Here is a 21,273-nt window from a genome sequence, read left to right as displayed (position 1 = left end):
CACAGCAAAACTTCCCATTGGAGATGCAGCTACCACTTTTTGTTCTTGTAATTTTGGCTTGGAAAATTTCTAAATCAATCATCAACAAGATAGTGATTCATTTCTTATCAATCTACTAAATACTTCAACTAATTGTTACAGCTCTTCCACCGAAACTCCAGAAGGAAATTAATGCACAACCAAACACAAATATTTAGGACAAGCACTTTATCCTTAAAACATTTATTTTTGTAATAATATGTCCTTATTTTCATTTTGCGTAAGTGCAAAAAAATGCACCCAAAAGAGCCACCTGAGGGAAGTCTACATCTTTAAATAAAAAAACAAGCAAAGTGTACATTTATAGTACAAAATTCTCTTTTTAAAAAATTGCACAGTTTGTGTATAATATATATATTCATTTTAAACAAACTTTAAAGGCTCAGAAAGTAAACAAAATCCACCAAATGAAAAATAAAAACATTTTCCCTAGAATTTAAAGCTGAGGAAACTTGAGACCCTGTTTTCATTTGTGTCCACCATAAATATACATATTTATATGCAAGTCTCTTTACATATAGTCTCTGTGCTAGTGTTTGACCAGACAATCAAAATTATTGCAAAGTAGTTTAGTTCTACTATAAAACATTGGGTGGGGGTGGAGGGGTGGGGGAAGGATAAAAGCTTCTTTCGGCTGAATGTTCATCAAGTAATGCAAAAAAACCTGGGTTTCTTTAGACCCCCTTTTGAATTTACTGGAATTCCTGCTTTCACAAAGTTTTTTGCAAACATTTCGCACATTTCAACACTCCCGTAGAACAATCCAGAACTCCAGTTTTGTTTTTTAGTGAAAACACGTTTCCCTGACTTTTTTTGTTGTTGTTGTTTTTTAACTTTACACAGCGGCCCTGCTCAGAGGTGGGGGTCAGCGTCGATATGGGTGGAAGCCCTGTACGTTGTGGTTCTGCCCTCTGCCGAAAGCAGTGGCCGCAGCCTGAGGGGTGGCGCCGGGCTGTGCTGTCGGGGCCCCGTACGAAGCCGTCTGTTGGCTGGGGTCTGCGAAGCTGTGGCTGAAGGCTGTCAGTTCCTGGCCATACCCTGAGAAGGATGACAGAGAGGAGAGAGTAGGAGGAAGAGAGGAAGATTTTAATATTAGGGTCACCAAACGCCATTTAGGGACAAGCCTTACTCCTTTAAAAGTATTGCTTATTAAAACACTATTTTAATTTTAAAAGGAATACTTTACCACCCACAAAATTAATGTCTCTTTATCAATTACTCACCCCGGGTTACCTTGAATTCTTGAAAACGTGTGTTTTTCTCACATTTCCTCACTGAACACAGAAGCAGGAAAACAGCTAAAAGTCTTGATGATTTGAAGTAAATGGGGGCCACGTTAAACATCAGGAAAACGATATCAAAAGTTTATGTCTCGTTTACCCAGTCATATGCTCACTACTTCCCAAACACATGCATTTTTGCTTAACCCTTACCATTTAAAACTCTTCAGACTCGCACACACGAGTAGCATGCTTGAGAAACATGAGGCCGTTAAAGAAAATAAGGTTTTAACAAAGATGCATGTGTTAAGCAAGAACTGAGCCGACTGGAAAAATGAGACTTGTATTTTACTGCACGAGTTGTGCGAGAGTTTTTCAGTATAGTTTTGCTGTTCAAACGCGGCGCCCTTTTATTTGAACTCATCAAGACTTTTCTCAGTTTTTTGAATGTTCACTGTGGCGGCATGCAAGAAAATAATTCTAGGTAATATGGGGCGAGTAATTGATGTACAAATATTGACTTTTGGGTGAAGTATTGTTTTAAGGAAAAATCCACCCCATTACCATCTTAGTAAACAGTCCAGTTTTTTTTTTTTTACAACTACAAGTGCTATAAAACTGCAGGTGTTGGAAGTACTGGTCGTCACATCAAAAATGATCATCGTCATTATGCTGCCATCTTGTTTCAAATTTACCATTTTATGCAAGTGTCTACTTTATAACCAGCCCTTTTCCTGCTAACTGGTAGATGTGCCGACTTTAATAGGCCGTTTTGTCTTGTGAGCTTTTTTTATTTTGTTCAGAAATTAAATCTTGACTAGATCTATATTTTCATATATTAGGATGTAAAAAGATGTCCTTATTTGTATTGTTTGTAGATGAAGTGCTCTAATAAAGTGCTATACACATACATGAACTGTGACATACCAAACACCTAAGACATTAAATACATATTTTGTATAATTTAAGAGGTATCATGATGGATTTCCCCTCTAGATTGAAACACTGTATTCCTTCAATGAGCCCTTTAGTGTTGAACATGATTGTGTGTCAGTGTTAAAAAGCATAGATAATTGAATAAACACAGTGGGCTCCATTGAGGAAAACAATCTCTAGATTTGTTTGATGACATGCCCAATGTTCTTCTATTCAGACACTGGATGGCACCATCCCCCTGCAAACAGACAAGGGAACCAAAGTGACACCCTGGGAAGGAAACTAATCTGCCTGAAAAAAAGAAGGCTGGTGCAATCCAAAATTCTCCAGCCACTGTACATGCCAAAGGGACATTAAGGTTGGGAAAAAAATTGAGTCGTTTGCTACCAAATCAGTGGTAGAATATGAAAAACCAGCCGCAGCCATATCTTTCCAGTATGGTGCTGGTTATTTTCCTGCCCTGGTAACATCCAGTTAGCACTGATTTTGAAAGGTCACCAATAAATACTTGAGTGGAGGGTGTTATAAAAACTGGAATGGAAAAACACACAAGCTAGAAAGACAAAGAAAACAGGCGAGAATAGTTAGAAAATATAACACATTTTGGGGTGTTCAGAGTGCTCCGTGAACAGAACTAAAATGAGACATCTGAAGAACAGGGAGTGGTCCAAACAGGACTGCCCAACAGAAGAGTCTGAGAGAAATTGGAAATTTACTGCCATCGTGTCCTTCTTTAAATCTTCTTTCCTTTCTCATCCCTTTAGCTATAATGTGGAGACAGTACACGGGGAAAAGACAACGGGTGAATGAACTGCTGATGCACAGAAACAACTGAACCATGAACAAATTTTCTGACAATTAGATCATCCTTTTATAATTTGCAAAGCAATGCGAACAGAGAGAGTGGACAAAAAAAGGAGGACATGGTTTGTCTTTGTATAGTAAAGCTACGACCTCTGAGGGGGGATGACTGCTCGCAGCTTTAAATGACAGATTTTGGTGTAAATGACTTTCGAATCCACTAAGCTGACAGTCAACGGCTGTGTTTTACTATACAACAGTATGCACAGTAATTTGTATGTACATGCAAAATGTACATGCAAAATACGAAACACAGAGCAAAAGAAAAGAGGAAAAGAACCAGTTTGCAGCTCTATAAACACTACAGTACTGAACAAATGCTACTTTTGTTGTTGGAGAAGATGATGCTGGCACCTACCTGCACTATATCCTCCCTGCTCATCCTGACCATAACTGTGAGAAGGACGCGTTGGTCCGTAGGCAGAGGGGTCCTGAAGGTAGTTACCCAAGCCTATCAGGGAGATGAGGAGACCAGGTTGACTGAACCCAGATACTGCTGGCCGACTACATAGTCCCCCCCCCCCTCACTGAGCTAACAGAGCTGCACATTTATACTCGTTTACTGCGTCTGCACTACGCTCGGAGGGCAATCACTGCTCAGCTTCATCTGGAAGTCAAAACAAAATGAGTGTGAGTGTTGGAGCTATCTGAAAGCGCCTGACTTTTTACATCATGCTAGCCTGGTCTCATGACGTTTTGTGAAATGTGCATGATATGCTAAGATGCAAGCAACGTAAGAAATATGATTTCCAACCAAGGATGAGAGGGAAGCAACCAGAAACAGGAACTAGAACAACAACACCGGTGGGTTTCAATGTTTTAGTACGTGAAATATGTATACACACATCACATTGCTGCCAAATATTTTTCAAAGAATGCCATAGGTTTCTAGATTGATTTCCTCTTTTCCAAGCCACCATTGGTTTCCATTACTTTCAACATGATATGGCAATCATCAACTCAACACTGACTTGATTCATCTTTTGGTCATCGTTTTGTTTCGTCCAGTTATAATCACCAACCATTTTAAAAACTTTTGGTTACTTGTGTAATCAAAGTTCTGAGTAGCATAACATCAAAATGATTCCTTGGTGGTTCATTCAAGGACATTTCAACGACTTAAAGTTGCCAAAAAGAACTCCATTGGGGGGGTGGGGGGGGCTACACTTTTGCATTTTTTTTTATCCATGAATGCACCAAGGATTTTTGACAAAACAAGTCAACAAAACGTTATTGTGACAAAAGTAAATATTAAAATTATTAATAATATATGGTATGCTGTAGAAAAGTATCTGTATTAAATATGAATACAAATAAATATGAATCAATTAAAACATGAAAAACCACTGGTTTGATCTTAACTCTAACCAAATAACGTTAACTCCCTAACTCCACATAAGACAACCTGAAACCAATCTTAATTTGTCTAACCTCACCCATTTATGAACCTTACACAGGTGAAAAAATGTCACATCCCCTTCCTGTTATTGTTACATCAACTTTCATGGTAGAGGCGTGAATGGCGCCTCTACCATTCTGCTCATTTCACAAAAACATTGTGAGACTGCGTTGCTTCTACTGATTAAGTGCCACCCTAAATGCAAAAAGCTGGATGGGAGATAAGCACAAGCAGGGAACACTGAACAAGATGGGCACCTGCCGTTACTGGCAGCGATCATGGCTGCTTTAAATGTAGATCCAGCAGTGTGAAGCAGCTGGAAGCCAAGTCAGAAGAAAAATACCAGCCAGCCAAAGAAAATGAATGTAGCTTCTAAATGAACATCTGACTTGGACTGTCTGTTCATGTGACTGTATGGCTGAATGCTGAATGAAGCTTGTTCCTTTCCCATGGATGCTGGTTAGTTTTCACAGTGTCTCCATCTTCATGAGAATAGGGCAGTTTGTCACTGGAGAAGCAACCTCGTAATTGTTTTAAATCAGAGAAATGAATATGGCACATGGTTTTCTAGAAGTGGCTTGATGAAATGTATTATTTTCAAGTTCCTTCAAGTTGACTGAAATTTTGCCAAGAATTTACCAGCTCGGTAGAAATCCAAGAGGAATAATTATCCTGGCATGAACACTGTCCAGCTCAAAGGCCAAAAAGACACCCACCAGAAAGTAAGACTTGCAGACACACGAGTCAAAAAAATTACTTACTACTATCTGTATGTATCCACAAGGCAGAGGCTCACATTTTGCAGACAAACGTGCAAAGCTCTAGTGTGATAAACTGATGGAACTGTTGATAGGTAGCTTGGCAGGTTGGACAAGCCTAATTCCAGAAATAACGTTTCACAGGCATAATACTGTCATGCTGGTGCTCTTCTATGGCTAGTGTGCCAAGACTAGGAAAGGGAACCATCAAAGTCAACAACAGGCAGCAAGAAAAGGAGGTGTAGGAGGAGTAATTCAAAGTAGGAATATTGAAGTCAAAATGTCTAGCACAGTCGGTCGGGAGAAGTGGCGCTCCCTTGGAAATCAAAATAAAATGAAAACGGCAAAACAAACAAAACACATTGCAAGGCAGGATGATCTAATTCAAACCTACCAATCTTTTTTACCAATCCACAGTCCAGCTGGAAAACTTGGCAGGAATGACTGCTGAAGACTGGATATGATGAAACTTCAGCAGCATCTTCACGCCAGAGCCAGAGGGGTTCATGTATGCAAGAAGCACGTGTGCATGTGGAGCAGTTCAAGCTCAATGGTACCAAGAGCAGGCTCCTGCTCGTCTAAGGGTTTAGATATGCACTTACGTGAGCTGTAGTTACACCCAAAAACAGTCCAGGGAGATGGGCAGGGCCGAGGGGTGAATTAAAATCAAATGGAAGGGATAAGGGCAGCAAACTGCTTAATGCACAATGCTTTTCTTACCATACTGGCTATAAGGGAAGTCAGGCTGCCCAGTAGGAGCTTTGCTCAAGTCCTGAGTTGATGCGGTGGCGGGGGCAAAGCCCAGAGGTGCAGCTCCTGGAGTGGTGGGCGGAGGAGGAACCTGTGGAGCATACTGGTCTGCTTGGGGTGTGCCGAAAGTGTAACCTGTTGGAGAGTAATAAGGTCATTTCTATGACTCTTACTTTATCACAGATAGTACATTATAATGCCGGGTATTTGGGTCCCTGAATGAAAAAACAACATTTCTTCCACAACTAGTCTAGTCTATTCAATGTAGTTGACAACGCTGCATCATCATACAAAAACAGATACTCATCAAACCACCAAATCTCCTCTCATTTTAGCCAATAACAATACAAGTTGTATGTCTACACGTTAATATTAGATGCCGGATCAAATTGTAACCAATCTTTTTGTGCCTCTTTTCCTCTATTTTTCTAATATTTTGTCCATGATTTACAATGTTAGCTCAGTACATCTGCCAACAGGTTTAATTGGTGGCTTTTTAGCAAGTAAAATGCTGGGTATCTGCAAGGCACAACGTCCATCTCTGATAAGGCGGAGGTTCCTCCCTGACCACAGCAACAGCAAAGCTGCCTGGAAAACCCGACATAGATTAAATTAACACATTTTAGTGTTGACGATCTAAATGTAGTTTGCACCTACCTCCACCTAATTTCCAGTGTTCCCTTATGCTATTCAAGAACCTTGAAGTGATGTCAAAGAGTGTAGGAAGTGAGTGTGTCAGTATTACTGACCAAACTGAGGTGCTGTGCTGTAGCCCTGCTGAGGGTAGCCCTGAGGTGCAGCGAAGCTGCCCGCCGGGGTTGTGACCAGGAATGCGTTGAAAGGTGACGGAGGCTGTGTGGGGGTTCCGCGGCTTGCTGTTAACGGGGGTCCATACCCGCCTGCTCCAACACAGAACAGATCTATTTTATGGAAAGGTTTTTTACATAAATATATGTTTCATATATTGGATTAAGTACACAGGCAATAATGGTAATTATGAAAAGAAGGCGATGCCAGCATGGATCAGTTTGATTTTTTTCCTTCTGAAGAGATAATGCAGTTTAGTGGTTATAAGTGGTTTAAAAAACTGAATTTGCAGAAGACAGTCTGTAGCTGAATGAGATAGAACAGGGCCGACACTGCAGTGAGCGTTGCAGGTTGACCCGGAGGTAGCGATATGAAGCTGAGCCTGACCAATAGCAGAGGGAGGCTGGAATCTATTCAAGGCGGCCATCTGTCTCAAGCAGCAAATTATCAGCAGCCTCAGCCATTATGAATCACTGATAACAAGTTCTGTTACAGGCATCGATGCCTATTGGCCACACAGAGTGTAAGTCCATTTCTGTCGCATGGCAAAGACACAAAATCTATCTACAGTTTGATCAATTCACAGTTATGCAACATACAGAACAATAACTAATTCTCTAAAACGGAAAAGATATTTTCTGTTTTGTCAAGTGGAGATCAAACACCTACCTATGGGTTGGCCAGTAGTCGACACCCACACTCCTTCAGGAAGAGAGAGAAAAAAATCTTTAAACTGTGGACAATAACTGAAATGTTCACAGAATCCTGTTACATATTCATCCTGACAGTACAACCACATTTACATTAAAGCAGCAGCTTTAACACATTTAAGCAATTACAATTAGGATTTCCTCTGACGAGCGAGCCTCACTTGCTCTGCCCTCGGACTAGTTCCCACTCACCCTGTGCACCGTAGGGCTGTTGCCAGCCCTGGGCAGGCTGTGCTGTCCAACCATTAGCTGCACTCAAGATGCCCCTAGGTGCCCACTGGCCAGGGCCAAGCTGACCGGGAGCTTTGCTGTCACGGGGTTCAGCCTTCTTCACTTCCACCTGGACAAAGGACAAGGAGGGCACATTTGGCAACACCAGTATACAGTCTAAGAAAAACCTCACCTAGACAGACCTGACCTACCACTGTTAATTTAATCTCAAAATTGGGCCAGTTTGAAATCTTTCACGTTATGTTTATTGGAGTAATGTGGGGCAGCTATGCTAGTTAATATTACTGTGTAACCAGGAGGGCTGTGTAACTATGTGTCTCAGGTAGTAATTATCAAGCGGGAATTTCATAGTGGCCCAAAATCATAATGCAAAGACAGTAAAGGATCAATTTAGTCTTAAATGCAACATCTCCAGATCACAGTCTTAAGATATACCTGAGAAACATAGGTCTATGATTGTCCTCCAAAGAATCCTATATATGATAACAACATCTACTGAAAGGTCACGACTTACCTTTCTTCGGCTAACGCTGATAAAAAAAATCTAATTTATTTTAATTTTAATTGGAATAAGTTTTAGGAGGGGGAAATGGATGTAGAGAAATTTGTATCTCAGTTCTAACAGAATATATAAAAAGGTTAACATGCAGATAGTACAAATAAACAGTCTTTTCAGTCAATCTAAAATTGAATCTTCATACTGTGTCAAAGGTGAGAAAACTTTTTTTGAGTACAAAAGACTAATACACTTTGACCTCAAAATAATGTCAAATGGCTGCTGAAGGACACGGTCTTATACAAGTACAACTAAAACTTCAAATGTAACCTTAAGTTTCTTTTTGACAATTCAATTGTACTAATGAAGGACAGCCATTGTTTGGACAATTACATTTGTTTAACACTCTCACACCGACTGTATCCATATATTTCTTAAATCTGACTTTTAAGTATAGTTATGATCAATCATAAATAACTTGAATCAAATATATATGCATCGCCCCCAAAACAAAACATGTCCTTCCTGTAACTAGGCAAAGCTACCAGCAGTTAACCAGAGCAACTATACAGGCTGAGACTGGGGGGGGGCAACCAGAAATAGACTGAGGGGTTGAGTTATTGGGGTCACCTTGCAGGAGGAAAACGAATCACGAATCCTTCCCTGCTTTAAGGTGTTGCCACCTTCCCCAGCCTCCCCTCTTCCTTCTCTGTCGACCTAATTACATGCACATGTTTCCGGCAGTGGTCCCGCCGCCAGCAGCTACCTGAGTACTTTCTCCCGTGGGCATCACAGCTACAAGTGATGGATACCATGACTCCTGTACGGTCCCCAACAGCAGAACTGGGATTTGTTCCACAGTTTGATGTGCTCCAATTTCTAATTTTGTAACTCATATCTCCCAACCTCCCTCAAGTCCCAGCGTAAGGTAATGTCAAGTCAAGAACAATGGATTAAGTCCAGCCTTGATTCCTGCTGGAAACCAGGGCAAAGTCAAGGGGGGCGGCTACCACTGGAGAGTATACAGGTATGTCTGCATTATTTACCAAGAAAATGGGATTTGTTTCATCTTTTTTAATGCAAGAATCAGTGACGGTTCAATCAAACTGCCTTGTATTGCTCCTCGATATCGTTGATTAATAAAATTCCAGCTCAGATCTGTTTCAGCAAATCTTTACACATTTAACAAAACAACCAAATTGCTTTATAATTTGCACCCTGGGGGTCAGGGGGTCTGAGTTGCTGCTTGAACTCCAGGGAGCGAGGTTGCAGGTCGTTCTACATCTCTCCCTTCATGTTTTTAATCCATCTACTGTCCACTCTCAACTAAAAGCACAAGACCATTTAATTGACCTTAACTTGACTGACTGACATGACTTAAATAATTTGCCACCTTGCACATAACACCCACCAAAAAAAGAAAACCCTGCTTTTGCTATTCAATGCAGGAACACCACAACAATTAGCACTTTACGGCAAAAAGTCACACCGCTTTCAACAAGAGTTAAAAACCTTAAATAAAAGCCACGCATGCAGCCATGACAGAAACAACTGACAACTGAAACTTTGATCGTTTTCTTCTGGCCACAAATAACTAAGGCAGAAAGGAGAGGTCTCTCATCTGGTATCTCTTTGAAGTGGTTTAAACGCCGCTAATTACAAAATGTCTCCCGCCCCTAGTACTGTATTTTTAATGGTTTGTTTTACTCAGCTGAGTTGCCAGGTGCGTGTTGTTTGCTACATGCAACAGAACAACACAAGGACTGCCAGAAGGTTAGGAGGTGTACTTAACTAGAAAATCATCATTCATTTATATTTCTTTCCCGGATGGACTGCTTACCTGACACAATCTGAATTGTCTTTGCACAGTTAATCCCCTCCCATCCCTCTAGCACACCCACTGAGTTAAAACAAACACTAAGAAGTAACGTGCAAATATGAGTGTGCGACTCGTGTCTCATTCTGAGCAGCATTTCAGAGAGAACTGTCTGTCTGTTATTTAGAGAAGCGAATGACACAGTATGGAGATTCTTCAACTGAGGTCACTGATTGAACCTTTTCTTTAACTTTTCAAAAATAAAACAAAAAAAAGAAAGAAAAAAACGAAACATGTTGACGTGTAAGTGACCTGCCAACAAAATATCAGAAAACAAAATAAACAGAACTGATTGGACCAATCCTTTAGGTGATTTATATTCAGTGAAGTGCTTCTTTATTTTATGCTTTTTTAATCAAAAACCAGGAAATGTTTTAAATTTATTGTACAATCTACTACACTTAGGACATCCTAAAGGAGTGGTCGATTTAAACAAAGCCTTAGGCGACTACAGAAACTGTAATATAACAGCATTAGTAAAGGATCATTGTTCCTCTAGAAACTATAACTCATAGCATTAATTGTGAGGGTAATATGTGTTCAGAGCAACAACAAAAAAAGCATTATAATAATAAGATGAGTAAATGAATTAGTGGCCTGATCATTTGTTGTTTTTGTTTGATATTAAAGGCTTACTTTGTTCTATATGATGCTGCAGCCACTAATGGGAAGACACTGGAAAACGAACAAATCAAAACAGCATCATAGTATATTTCTCACTGTCGCCCAAGCCTCTGTTTGATCTTAAGGGTAAAATAAAACTACAACTACACACTTTTTTGCCCATGATGTCGTGAAAATGCATGTTGACAGCCTGGTCCACTGATTGTTCGGCCTCGAAAGTAATAAATCCAAAACCTAGCCAACGACCAAGAGTGAATCAAGGTAGCAGGGGGGGTTGTGACAACACAAGATGAAGAACAGTATTGGGCTTCAGCAGAGTGAGGATCCGTCAAGGCTGAGCAAGAGGCTCCTGGGGTTCGGATGATGTTGCAGACTCGCAGAACAACACAAAGCCAGGACTAAAGCCTGGGTGGGACTTTTGTCTTTACTCTGGAGTAAAATATTTTGTGAAGGTAACAATACAGAATGACTTAACTGCTGAACACGAAGAATAACGTGTGCCGTATTATACTTAATGTGAAATGTCACATAAAAAAAGGTCAATGAAGTCATTTTCCACCCACTTTAACATAAATGCCAATTGAAGAGATATTACAGTTTGTTACTTCATGCTGTTTCATCCAAACCCCACCTTGATCTGTCCCTTGGTATATTGCTGTGGAGCACACACTCGCAGCAGCCATTGTTAATGCATCACAAAAATATGGAGAAACACAAACTGTAGAATGCCTAAAGCTTTCTCCAAGCCTTCCCAAATTCAGTATTTTACTTTTGAGTCAGCCAGGATAAGCCTAAATGGACAATTAAAGTATTGCCACAACAGCAACACAAAGATATAGGCCACATCTGGTTTTCCCAAAGTGACGAGTTGCTAATTTTCATCCAGAGTTTTCACGAGGGGGGATATACAAAGTTATCAAAAAGAGTGAGACCTTTTTGGTCCAACATTTTGGCTGTAACAAAACTTTACAGAGCGTTAGCAGGCCGTGTTGCGCTGCAGTGATCTACTTTCAATTTGATTAACTTTCCACGATGGCAGAATTGGGGTGTGTGTACATTTCTACTTGGGGATCTAACCTGAATCCAATTAAGAGTCCTACGAGACAACAGAGATTTTAGAGACCTCTAGTGTCATGCCAAGCATTCCCAAGCCTCATGATCTATTGCTATTAATAACATCTGTCAATGACCCGTCCTTAATCTAAATTTAAAAACCAAGTTGACACATTAAATAGTTTGACATATTTTGGTTACAGCGACACAACTTTGCCAAACACAAATCAGATTTTAAAAACTGACAAAACATACGTGCACTAAAACTTTCTATGGACTCAGGCCATTATGGAGGCGCAACATCTTTTATGATAATCAAATTGTTGTTTTTGTTACACAAAAACATATATTTTCTTCTTTTTTTAAATTTGTATGACTGTAAACTAAATTCTTCTGGACTGTTGGTCAGAAATAAACCTTACATTTGAATACATCACCATGGGCTCTGGGAAATTAATTAACATTTTTTCACTATTTGCTGACATTTCATACCAAACAATGCATCTATTAATCCTGTAAATAATTGGTAGATTAATTCATACTGAAAATTATCGCAGGACTAGTCATTTATTCTCTCTAGAATTATGTTATTGCAAAAATAATCTGACCGCAGTATTTTATTCATTTTAGTCATTAACCTGACATTTCGTTTATAGGGATTAGATTTTTACTTTTGACTCAATCTTTTGAGATACTGTTCATGATAATGTCAATATCACCCTCCAACTAAATATCTTAAATTCAAGAAACAGCTATTCAGAGGATGCGAGTCAACACCAGGTGCCTATGTTTGAAGAAAGAAAACTTCCAATTACTGCTAAACTTTTGCTAGAATAACCTGAAAGTAAATCCTCATCAATCATAATCATAGAGAATAAGTTATCCTTCAGCCAAATTCACAACTTGATTTAACTTTGTACACACCCCATTTTGACAAAGTAAAGAATTTGGGTGCTTTTACATTTGGCCTGTACCTCTGTGCTACCAGTCAATGCACAGTAACCTAAAGGAGAAAAGACAAATCTTAAGAGACACCGTTAATCACATTCAAACCATTCACAAGGAGAAGGGGGACAGAAGAAAGAAAAATAGAAAGGGCTTACTTACAAAAATACTTAACTTTCTACATATGGGAAAACACATACGCCATTTAAGATAAGATACATGTATCAGTTACATCTAAATCAAGGTAAAGAAAACTTATTCCAACGCTGAGAGTCTAATGGTTTTAGTAAAAGAAACTGTTTATACTATTAAAGATTATGTGGTAGTTGTTACTGGTGTAATACATGTTAAATTCCAATGACAAACTATTCTGGGTTTCTCCCAATAGAGAATGAATGGGAGTTTGGGAGGGAGAGATATATGTTGTGGGTCAGTGGCCGCTGCATCATTTGCTATGTAGGACAAACACAGATGAAACAGCAGTGACTGTAAGTCAGCGGGCAATGTGTGACACCGCTCAGGGTCTGATTCCCAGTGAGGCCATCCATGCTAAAAGTGTCTGCACATGTCATAAATATATGATAAGTAATGATTCAATTGAGAAACTCTTCTGAGATTTTAAAGGTCTAGCATGTTTACTGTCATGAAATAGGTTAGAGAGACTTTTGAAATGGCAAAGTAAAACCTTTTAAAATGGTTCCATTGTTCTGGTGACAACAATGTAAAAGTCAACTTCAGCATTTGGGCTAAATCTGGCCTCTTTGAAGAACAACCCCCCTTTAGATACCCTAACTATCACAACATGCAACTGGCATATTGAGAACAAACTACAGTATTTTTGGAGCACCTACTTTCCTTTCCGTAACATCTTTGTCTAGTTAATAGTTTATTGACCGTTCAGTATTATTGCAGGTTCATAAAGACAACTGTCATTAAAAACACAGAATTAGTTTTGCTGTTGATATTCAATCGATAACAAATCTTAAATAGAATAAAATGTTGTTGTTAAATGAAATCCTTCCAGTTAGAGGAATTCACTTTTAGAGAAGATACTTTTAATGCTTCAAGGGTTGCACTCCCTACTACTGCAATGCACTTGTCTTCCTTTCATTTTTAAGAGTTTAAATGGCTTAAAACTTTCTTATTAGAGGTTGATAAATACAAACTTTGCAAGTCGAATATTTTTTTAAAGCAAAGATTCATGAAAATTGGGCTTTTGCTTGGTGCAAGTACACAAACCTAGACATACTTCATACATCCTTTGACAAATCTCAATGTATTATTAAGTTGTTTTAATCAGACACATTTTCTTCAAAAGGTTTCATAACCTCTGTGCACAGTTAGCGATATTTTTTTATTTTGATGTAGCATTTATAAATAATAATACTCAGTTTTACACATAGTATAACCTTAAACAGTGCTGCAGTGATGAATAGCCTGTGAGGCCGGAAACAGTCTGTTGTTAACAGATATTGTTGATTAAAGGCTTTTAAGATAACTTTTCATTGCTCTGCCTATTTACTGTAAATGTGTCCATGGAACAGACTTATGTTTAACACAAGGTCGTGAGGGACACTGCATCAATCCTAATCAGAGCCTGCCATTTCTGAAACAATTCAGTGTGTGACAAAAAGGTGCCATCTGCTATCGTGTTATGTAGCATTGCACAGTCTTATAACCGTCACATAGACTAAAATAATATCAGATATTTCCAGGAGCAGTGTATTCTGCATTACACTAAGCTGTTCATTCCACCTCGAGAAATGTCAAGTCAGATTTTCTAATTGATTGTCCACTGTGGTGAATTTGTACAAGCTTTTATCAAACATGCTTTTCTTTTTTATTGTGTGTCTTTACATAGAGTTCATGTTTTGGCTTACAGCATTTAAAATGAATTGAATATCTGGGGGCTGAATAGGCTTTTTCTCTTTGGGCCAGAATAGTTTGTCATGAGATTTAAGATGGTATGGTATGGAGAGGGGAGAGAAAAAACGGGATCAGCTTTTACCTCGGGGCCTCTGCTTCTCCGCATCATAGATCATTACCACCTCTGTGACCTTGAATGGGACAAAGGGAAACAGTGGCTCCATTTAGAAAACCAGACAGGGTCCATTCTTACGCCAATTAAATATTCTGCCTTCTCAATTTGAACGAAAAATTAATTGTCCTATCCCATCCCACTAAATTTCTAATTTGTATACTGTACTATTGACCCTGTTCAATGTCACATCTATTCAAGCAGTCGTAATGACGATATGAACTGCATTATGGACTTGACGATACTCACCACTCCGAATCTATTGAAATAGTCCCTGAGTTCAGGCTCGCCGCAGTTATGGGGGATTCCACCTACAAATATCTTCTTTGATTTATTGCTATCGGCTTTGCTGCCCTTCTGAAAGAAAACAAGGAGTGTAGGGATTTCAATGTCTGTTAAAGGATCACTCTGGGAAAGGGGGCAGTTAGCCATCATCTTTTCAAACAGTGCAGAAGAAATTAGGTTCTCCTCTTGCCCTGGGGTATAATTCTCAACATGTCATGTCAATGCAAACACTAGTCTCCACAGATCGGAGAGCACGGCTTACTCCACTTACTCTCAACCACTAAGCATTTCACCATTGCTGTGCACTGCACGCATGCTGCAAAGGCTAGAGGCTGCTTACAACAATGATCTTTAACAATGACATGTTCTTAATGTAATAAAACATTCACTGGCAGCTACTTAAAATCAGTGAAAGGGGTTCCAGTAGGAGGCAAAGGGCCTCATTTGTAAAAGCTTCTGACTTACAATTTATGCTTAGAGCCAAATATGACATATAAAAATGTTTTATTGCTTGCAAAAGGTGCAATATCTAAAACTTTTAATGCCCAATGGGACAAAATTACTATAATAGATCTGCAGTGGCTTGTTGATCGACCCACAAATTACCCAAGTTGCTGCAGAGATTTCTGCTTTCAAGAAATTCACAGAGCTATTTTCTGTACTACACTATCCTACTAGTCCCCAATGTGTCTTTTCAGTTTTATTAAATGCAGTAAGGATGGTTATAATAAGAGCATATCTCAACTAATAATAATCATTTTTCAAAATAAAGAAAATGTTTGATGTTTTTTTTTTCTTTTTTTTTTAAAGCATAGTAAAAGTGGTGATACAGGTTTATGACTTATTCATGTGTCATTTTTGTTACATCTGGGAAAATGTGACCTGTATCATGTGTGGAACTGTACTAAATATCTCTATCCCTAATAGAGGTCAATACAAGTAATAGATTCTTTAATGTTACTAATTTCTAGCATTCTCAAAGGCATACAATCACTTTTTTTTTTTTTTTTTTTCAAAATGTAGGTCAAAGTCAGACTGTTTTTATAAATGAAGCTCAAGGTCTCCTTGTGGCCTTGAAAAGAGGGCATGGAGAGACTGACAGCCTGAGTCTTATTGCAGCAAAAACACATAGCCTAGCCTTCTCAGTGAAATCAGATTACTCTTACCCAGCCTTCCTTGGTTCGAGACTTTTCAGGTTGCATTCCTCTGGGAGTGCATGGCTTCGGGTCAATCTGACAGCAGAGAAAGAAAACGTTTGACATTAGCCCCAAATAAAGGCACCTTCAAATGTTCCTCTTCACTGAATCCATTACAGTATATTGACTCGCCTCAGACAACAGTGAATCGTATGTATTGACATGTATTTGAATATGCAGCCACTACAGTTGTATGCCCCTCTCCATCTCCTTCAACAGAACAAAGGTGGCAATATGTAATCCATGCTGATCTGACTGTATGGAAATAATTCATCATAGCTAGTTTGACCTTATTTATCTCAAATAGGGAAAACATTGAAGTGCAGGGAAGATTATTCAGTCATTTCAGAGAAATCCAGGTTCAACTGCCAATATTGCTAATTTGACTTTAAACAGGTAAGTCTTGTTAGGCAAACAAATGTCTACATTTTGCTAAATGTCTGCAGGCATGTACAACTGTGCTTATTCTTGAATAACTTCTAACCACCCTGAACGGTGAAATACAGTGTGAGGGTTTTCACATTCACCACAAAATGTGCATGCAGATTACTCTGGTTGATTGCACTGTCGATTTCTTTGATTCAAAATACTCACATTTCTTCCATCAAGATTATGCGGCTTTGTCTCCAGCACTGTCCGTACACAATTGGGGTCTTTGAATTTGACAAAGCCAAAGCCTCGTGACTGATTTGTAGTTTTGTCCTTCATGATGACACAATCTACTACTTCCCCATACTGCGAGAAGTAATTTCTAAGAGTCTCTGAGAAGAGAAAGAAAGAAATGACATAACAATGGGGCTTCAATAAAATAAGCACAGAAACATACAGCAAATCTGGAATTGTAATCAGGAGATATGACTCAGCCCAGCTTGCCTGCTGAACACAAAAAAATGTGCTGCCATGATTTATAGAATTCATGCTTTCATTATGATAAATGAGGCTGAAAAAATATTTTCAGCACTTCGGCACTAAACAGGTGTGGGTGGCAACAATAAGCACTACTGCATGAAGTTACACAGGGAACACTACAAGTCATCCAGTGACCTTGATTTTGTCTGCTGAGGGTAGAATATTAGGAATTTACCTAATTACCTTTTTTTAACTGTAAAAAACAAAACGTGCATTCAGTTGACGATCCTAAAGAGCAAACACAGCACTGACACACTGTCATGCTAAATGGTACCAAATATATTCCCAAACGCTGCAACAGTAGCAAGGCGTGCAAGTTTGAACAAATGAGGAGCCACTTTTCAATCGTAATTGCTTTTCTCATAGCTGGGAAGCCCTGAGGCATTGCTGGGGAAACAAGCTCGCTCGTTACGAAGCGCCGTGGTTCAGATCTTAATGTTAACAGTGCCATTAACGAAGGCAAGCCCTTGTTCAAAGTTACACAGTGGCCACCCGAGCATGAGCCAGGGCTTTTGACAACTAGACCATCTCTTGGCAAGTCCGGGGAGGGGAATGTATGATATGCACACCCAATGTAGAACGTTTAATGACAGATCACATGTCCTGTTGTCTCTGCTTCCCTGTTTCTATTCATCTATTTTATCTATTTTGTTTTGTTTTGTTTTTGCTTTGTTTGTTCTGTTATTAATCTTTTCCTTTCTATACTAATTTATAGGCTTTTATTCCATCAACCTGCCCAGGGACTAAAAAATGGCAATTTGCTACAACCTGGCATAATGCATATTTTCCTGTTGTACAAGATTAATGTCTAATTGTGCATTGTCCCTGTTTTTAAATAAAAGACATGACAAATTACAATTGTAGACTCTACCACCACAGTTTGTGGTTTGCAACTGATCATCAATAATAAAGCAATGTCAAAAGGGAAAAAATATAGAAAAAATCTGAATGACATATTTCTACACATTTCTACTTAATATCATGCATATGATATCAACATAATATCAAAACCATGACTTGATCATTTATACATTTTAACATGCACCAGTGGTTAAATTATCGAAATTATGTCATATCAGAACTTCAACATCATCATCATCATACAACATTTGATGTCATGTGAAATTGTAGTTACTCTGGTAAGAACAAAACCATTTATTTATGGCAACATCTGCTCAAAGAATGAATAAAAAAAACCAGCTCGGTCCCGCTAGACGATGTTAGTAATGACTGTCAGAAACCCATCATAATCCCTAATTTGAATTATTGTATGAAAGCAACACCTGCCGTGCAAAATACCATGTAGTGATCTTGACCTCAAGGCAGGAGTAGGAATGCTAACGTGGATATTTTTAATATTTCCCAGCTCTATTCTGTTTCATAGCTGAATATGACCTGATAACATTTAACGACTTTATTCAAACTACCAACCAGATCTTCCAGTCTGACAACAAATCAATGCAACAAATTCCTGTTACTTAACATCACTGTTGGCATGAAGTGACCGAGCCTTCACAGGTTGAACAGCGTACGTACCTTGCGTGGTACTCCAGTCCAATCCACCCACAAATAGTTTCCTGCAAAAAGCAGATAGATGACCATTAAATCAGTCATGCATCATCACTTGGAGTCGGAGTAAAGGATAAACTCTTATACAAGTCACAAACAAAAGGCACCATAACAAGCAGTGGGACTTTAAGCCTGTCAAGAGGCCTTAATTAAAAAGACTGAAAACACAGGCAGATGAGAAGATTGACAGCACAGAGGCATAACAACGCTAAAGCCGACTGAAAAGCTAAGTACACAGATATTACAAACATGAAGCAGCGCTGCGACCAAAGCTGATGCAGCAGTAGGGACACACAGTTCCCGTTAAAACGCCTTCTTACACTGACTGCAATGCCCTCGACAATAACAGTGTTTTTATTAACCTCCTGCCACGTAAGTTACGCCGGGACAGAGCCGTGGCGTTTAGCGAGCTAACACAGCGCTGACTCCTGGACACAGACAGACTCCTGAAGCTGCGCCGAGCTGCAGTCTACCACCGTGCGCAGCCTTCGCCCCTGGAAGCCCGAGTACGTCCCAGTCAGAGCGGAGCGGCAGGAGAGGAGAGCCGCCGCTCGGCTCCATGCATGCGGACCGGTGAGCTCGGATGCTCGCTGCAAAACTGGAAGTTTAAGCGGCACTAATATCAAACCAGCTAGCGAGTTCGTTAATGATCAGGGTCGCTGCTGAAACACGTTAGTGATGAAGGTAGGACGACGGCGGAGGGGGGAGTGCAGACGAGGACGCTGCATCCAGCATCGGTGCCCGCTAAACGTCCTCACATTGGCGAAGTCGAGAAGAGGAGACTTTCGCTTCGCTGGCAAGCGTAAGCTAGGCTAGCTCAGGTGCTTAGAGCTAACTGAAAATAACACTGAAATAAGTAACTACACTTTCACATATTCCCTTGACAAGCTAAGCGGCGGTGCTCTAGACAAACGTGTTGTATTCCGCCTTAAGCATTGACAGTAATAACTGGGTACTTTGATGACTACTTTCACTTTTTGGCCGTCTTTACTCGAGCTAACCATCTCGCTAAGTTACTACAGCTAGCTTAGCTTGCTAGCTAACGTTAGCTGTCAAATGACAGCCCGACGAGAGAGCACGCTAATTATAAGTTGCAGTGCTGTTGACAGTCTCACGCGTCCGCAGTGAAAGGCTTTGTTAAACGCATCTTACCCGACTTCATCTCCGACTAAGTTGTTGTTCATTGCTGAGGCTAAGGCGGGGGGACTGTAGGAGCTGTGACCGGCTTATTGCTTCAGTGCTGCCCCTCTCAGACTGAGAGCGGAGGAAGGTCACTCCGCTTTTTGGTTCAAACTGTTCTGCGCAATGACGACGCTGCGGGGGGCAGCGGGCGTTAAAGGAACATTACACCAACCAGTCCGCGCTCAATGACTGTCCCACCGCGTTACACCTGCAAGTCTATTCCTATCAGGAACTTGCTTGTGCAAGTCAAACCTGGTAGAGAAACAGACCTAGCACAAATAATTAATAATACATATAAAAGATAATGAATGAAAACAACAACTGGTTTCTCATTTTTGAAATACTAAGTCCATATTTTGGCAGAACAATTCATTATTTTGAGAAAGTTTCTCATTATGTTAAGATACCAAGTAATTATTTTTAAGACAATATTTTGAGATACTAAGTCAATTTTTAAGATACTAAGTCCATATTTTGATATACTACGTCATTATTTTGAGACGGGGCAGAAATGGGCTTCCATACATTTCCCTATGATAATTAGTGAAGTGCAATCTTATATTTCATAATTGTAGGTTTAGCTTGCAGCCTAAAAGAAAGGTCATAAAGTGCATCCCAGGGTGTTAAATCAAAGGGCGTCCTCCTATTTACATGCACAACAAATATCCTTCTCATCCAGCCATTATAGTTCGGTTGCCGATGATTGAGATGATCACACCAGCCACTCTTTGGCTGAGTTGATCAAATGCTACACAAGTAAAGTGACAAGCATTAGCTGGTGACATTTAAATCATTAAATGCAAATGTACAGAGGTGACACATAATGTGATGTGATGAAATAACATCTTTCAGGCATTGCTTCTGCATTAACTTGTTTTTCCATGAGGATCATTCAAATTTTATCACCAATTAACAAGATAGCCTATATACTCTCACAAAAAAATGACTCAAACCCAGTACTGAACCACAATGTCACATCCAAGCTTCTCACGTATAAAAATGACCATAAACAGGAACGCTTTTGTTTTTCACGCTAATTAATTCTCATCATTGTTTGGGCAGGTCCCATTTAAAACACCCACACAGTGACAGACCAGTCACTAAACAAACTAGACAAACAGGACAGGACACATAATATAAGATTACACACATTAGTACATTGCACACTCAGCAGCACGTGTATGTTAGACAAATTAATCGCAGGAATATCTGCATTCAAAGTACAAGCAATGAAATGCAGACTCCATGGTTACAGAGCTGAGTTTGGTGTAATTGTCAAATTTGGTTTTGGAGCCACTGATACTCTTCATTCTGTCTGGTAGTGAGCCGGTGAAACATGTGACACAGATACAATGCTTGTAATCAGAAGGTCATTTGCTTTAATTACAA

The 21,273-nt window shown here is 39.6% G+C and overlaps 1 protein-coding gene across 8 annotated transcripts; it reads right to left on the bottom strand.

Annotated features, from left to right (window-relative positions):
- Positions 1-203: 203 nt before the first annotated feature.
- On the bottom strand, positions 204-20,027 carry dazap1 (DAZ associated protein 1). 8 transcript variants are annotated; one of them, XM_084012469.1, is made up of 14 exons: positions 19,855-20,027; positions 18,670-18,710; positions 16,819-16,985; positions 16,195-16,260; positions 14,993-15,100; positions 14,714-14,762; positions 10,859-10,941; positions 7,673-7,820; positions 7,440-7,472; positions 6,713-6,883; positions 5,934-6,098; positions 3,415-3,507; positions 2,912-2,959; positions 204-1,077 (listed from the first exon to the last, which is right to left on the bottom strand). In XM_084012469.1, exons 1-14 carry the CDS (start codon positions 19,884-19,886, stop codon positions 905-907), a joined length of 1,377 nt encoding a protein of 458 aa, XP_083868595.1. In that variant the 5' UTR covers positions 19,887-20,027; the 3' UTR covers positions 204-904. The 8 variants fall into 8 exon arrangements, with proteins under 8 accessions (XP_083868595.1, XP_083868597.1, XP_083868596.1 ...); XM_084012471.1 differs by having other exon boundaries at positions 6,713-6,862; XM_084012470.1 differs by having other exon boundaries at positions 14,993-15,097.
- Between the last annotated feature and the right edge of the window lie 1,246 nt (positions 20,028-21,273).

This window comes from Eutrigla gurnardus (assembly GCF_963514095.1).
Source record: "Eutrigla gurnardus genome assembly, chromosome: 6".
In the NCBI taxonomy this organism is placed as follows: domain Eukaryota; kingdom Metazoa; phylum Chordata; class Actinopteri; order Perciformes; family Triglidae; genus Eutrigla; species Eutrigla gurnardus.
Note: the sequence above shows the minus strand (reverse complement) of the source record. Positions and strands in the feature narration are given on the sequence as shown.

Excerpts from the sequence above, each read along its gene's own strand:
- dazap1 (XM_084012469.1), bottom strand. The coding sequence starts at position 19,886 with ATGAACAACAACTTAGTCGGAGATGAAGTCGG. Across the intron at positions 10,942-14,713 it reads GGAGAAGCAGAGGCCCCGAG|GTTTTGGATTTATTACTTTC; the intron begins GTAAAAGCTGAT and ends GTCGTTGGCTAG. Across the intron at positions 2,960-3,414 it reads GCAGGGAGGATATAGTGCAG|CTAAAGGGATGAGAAAGGAA; the intron begins GTAGGTGCCAGC and ends TCCACATTATAG.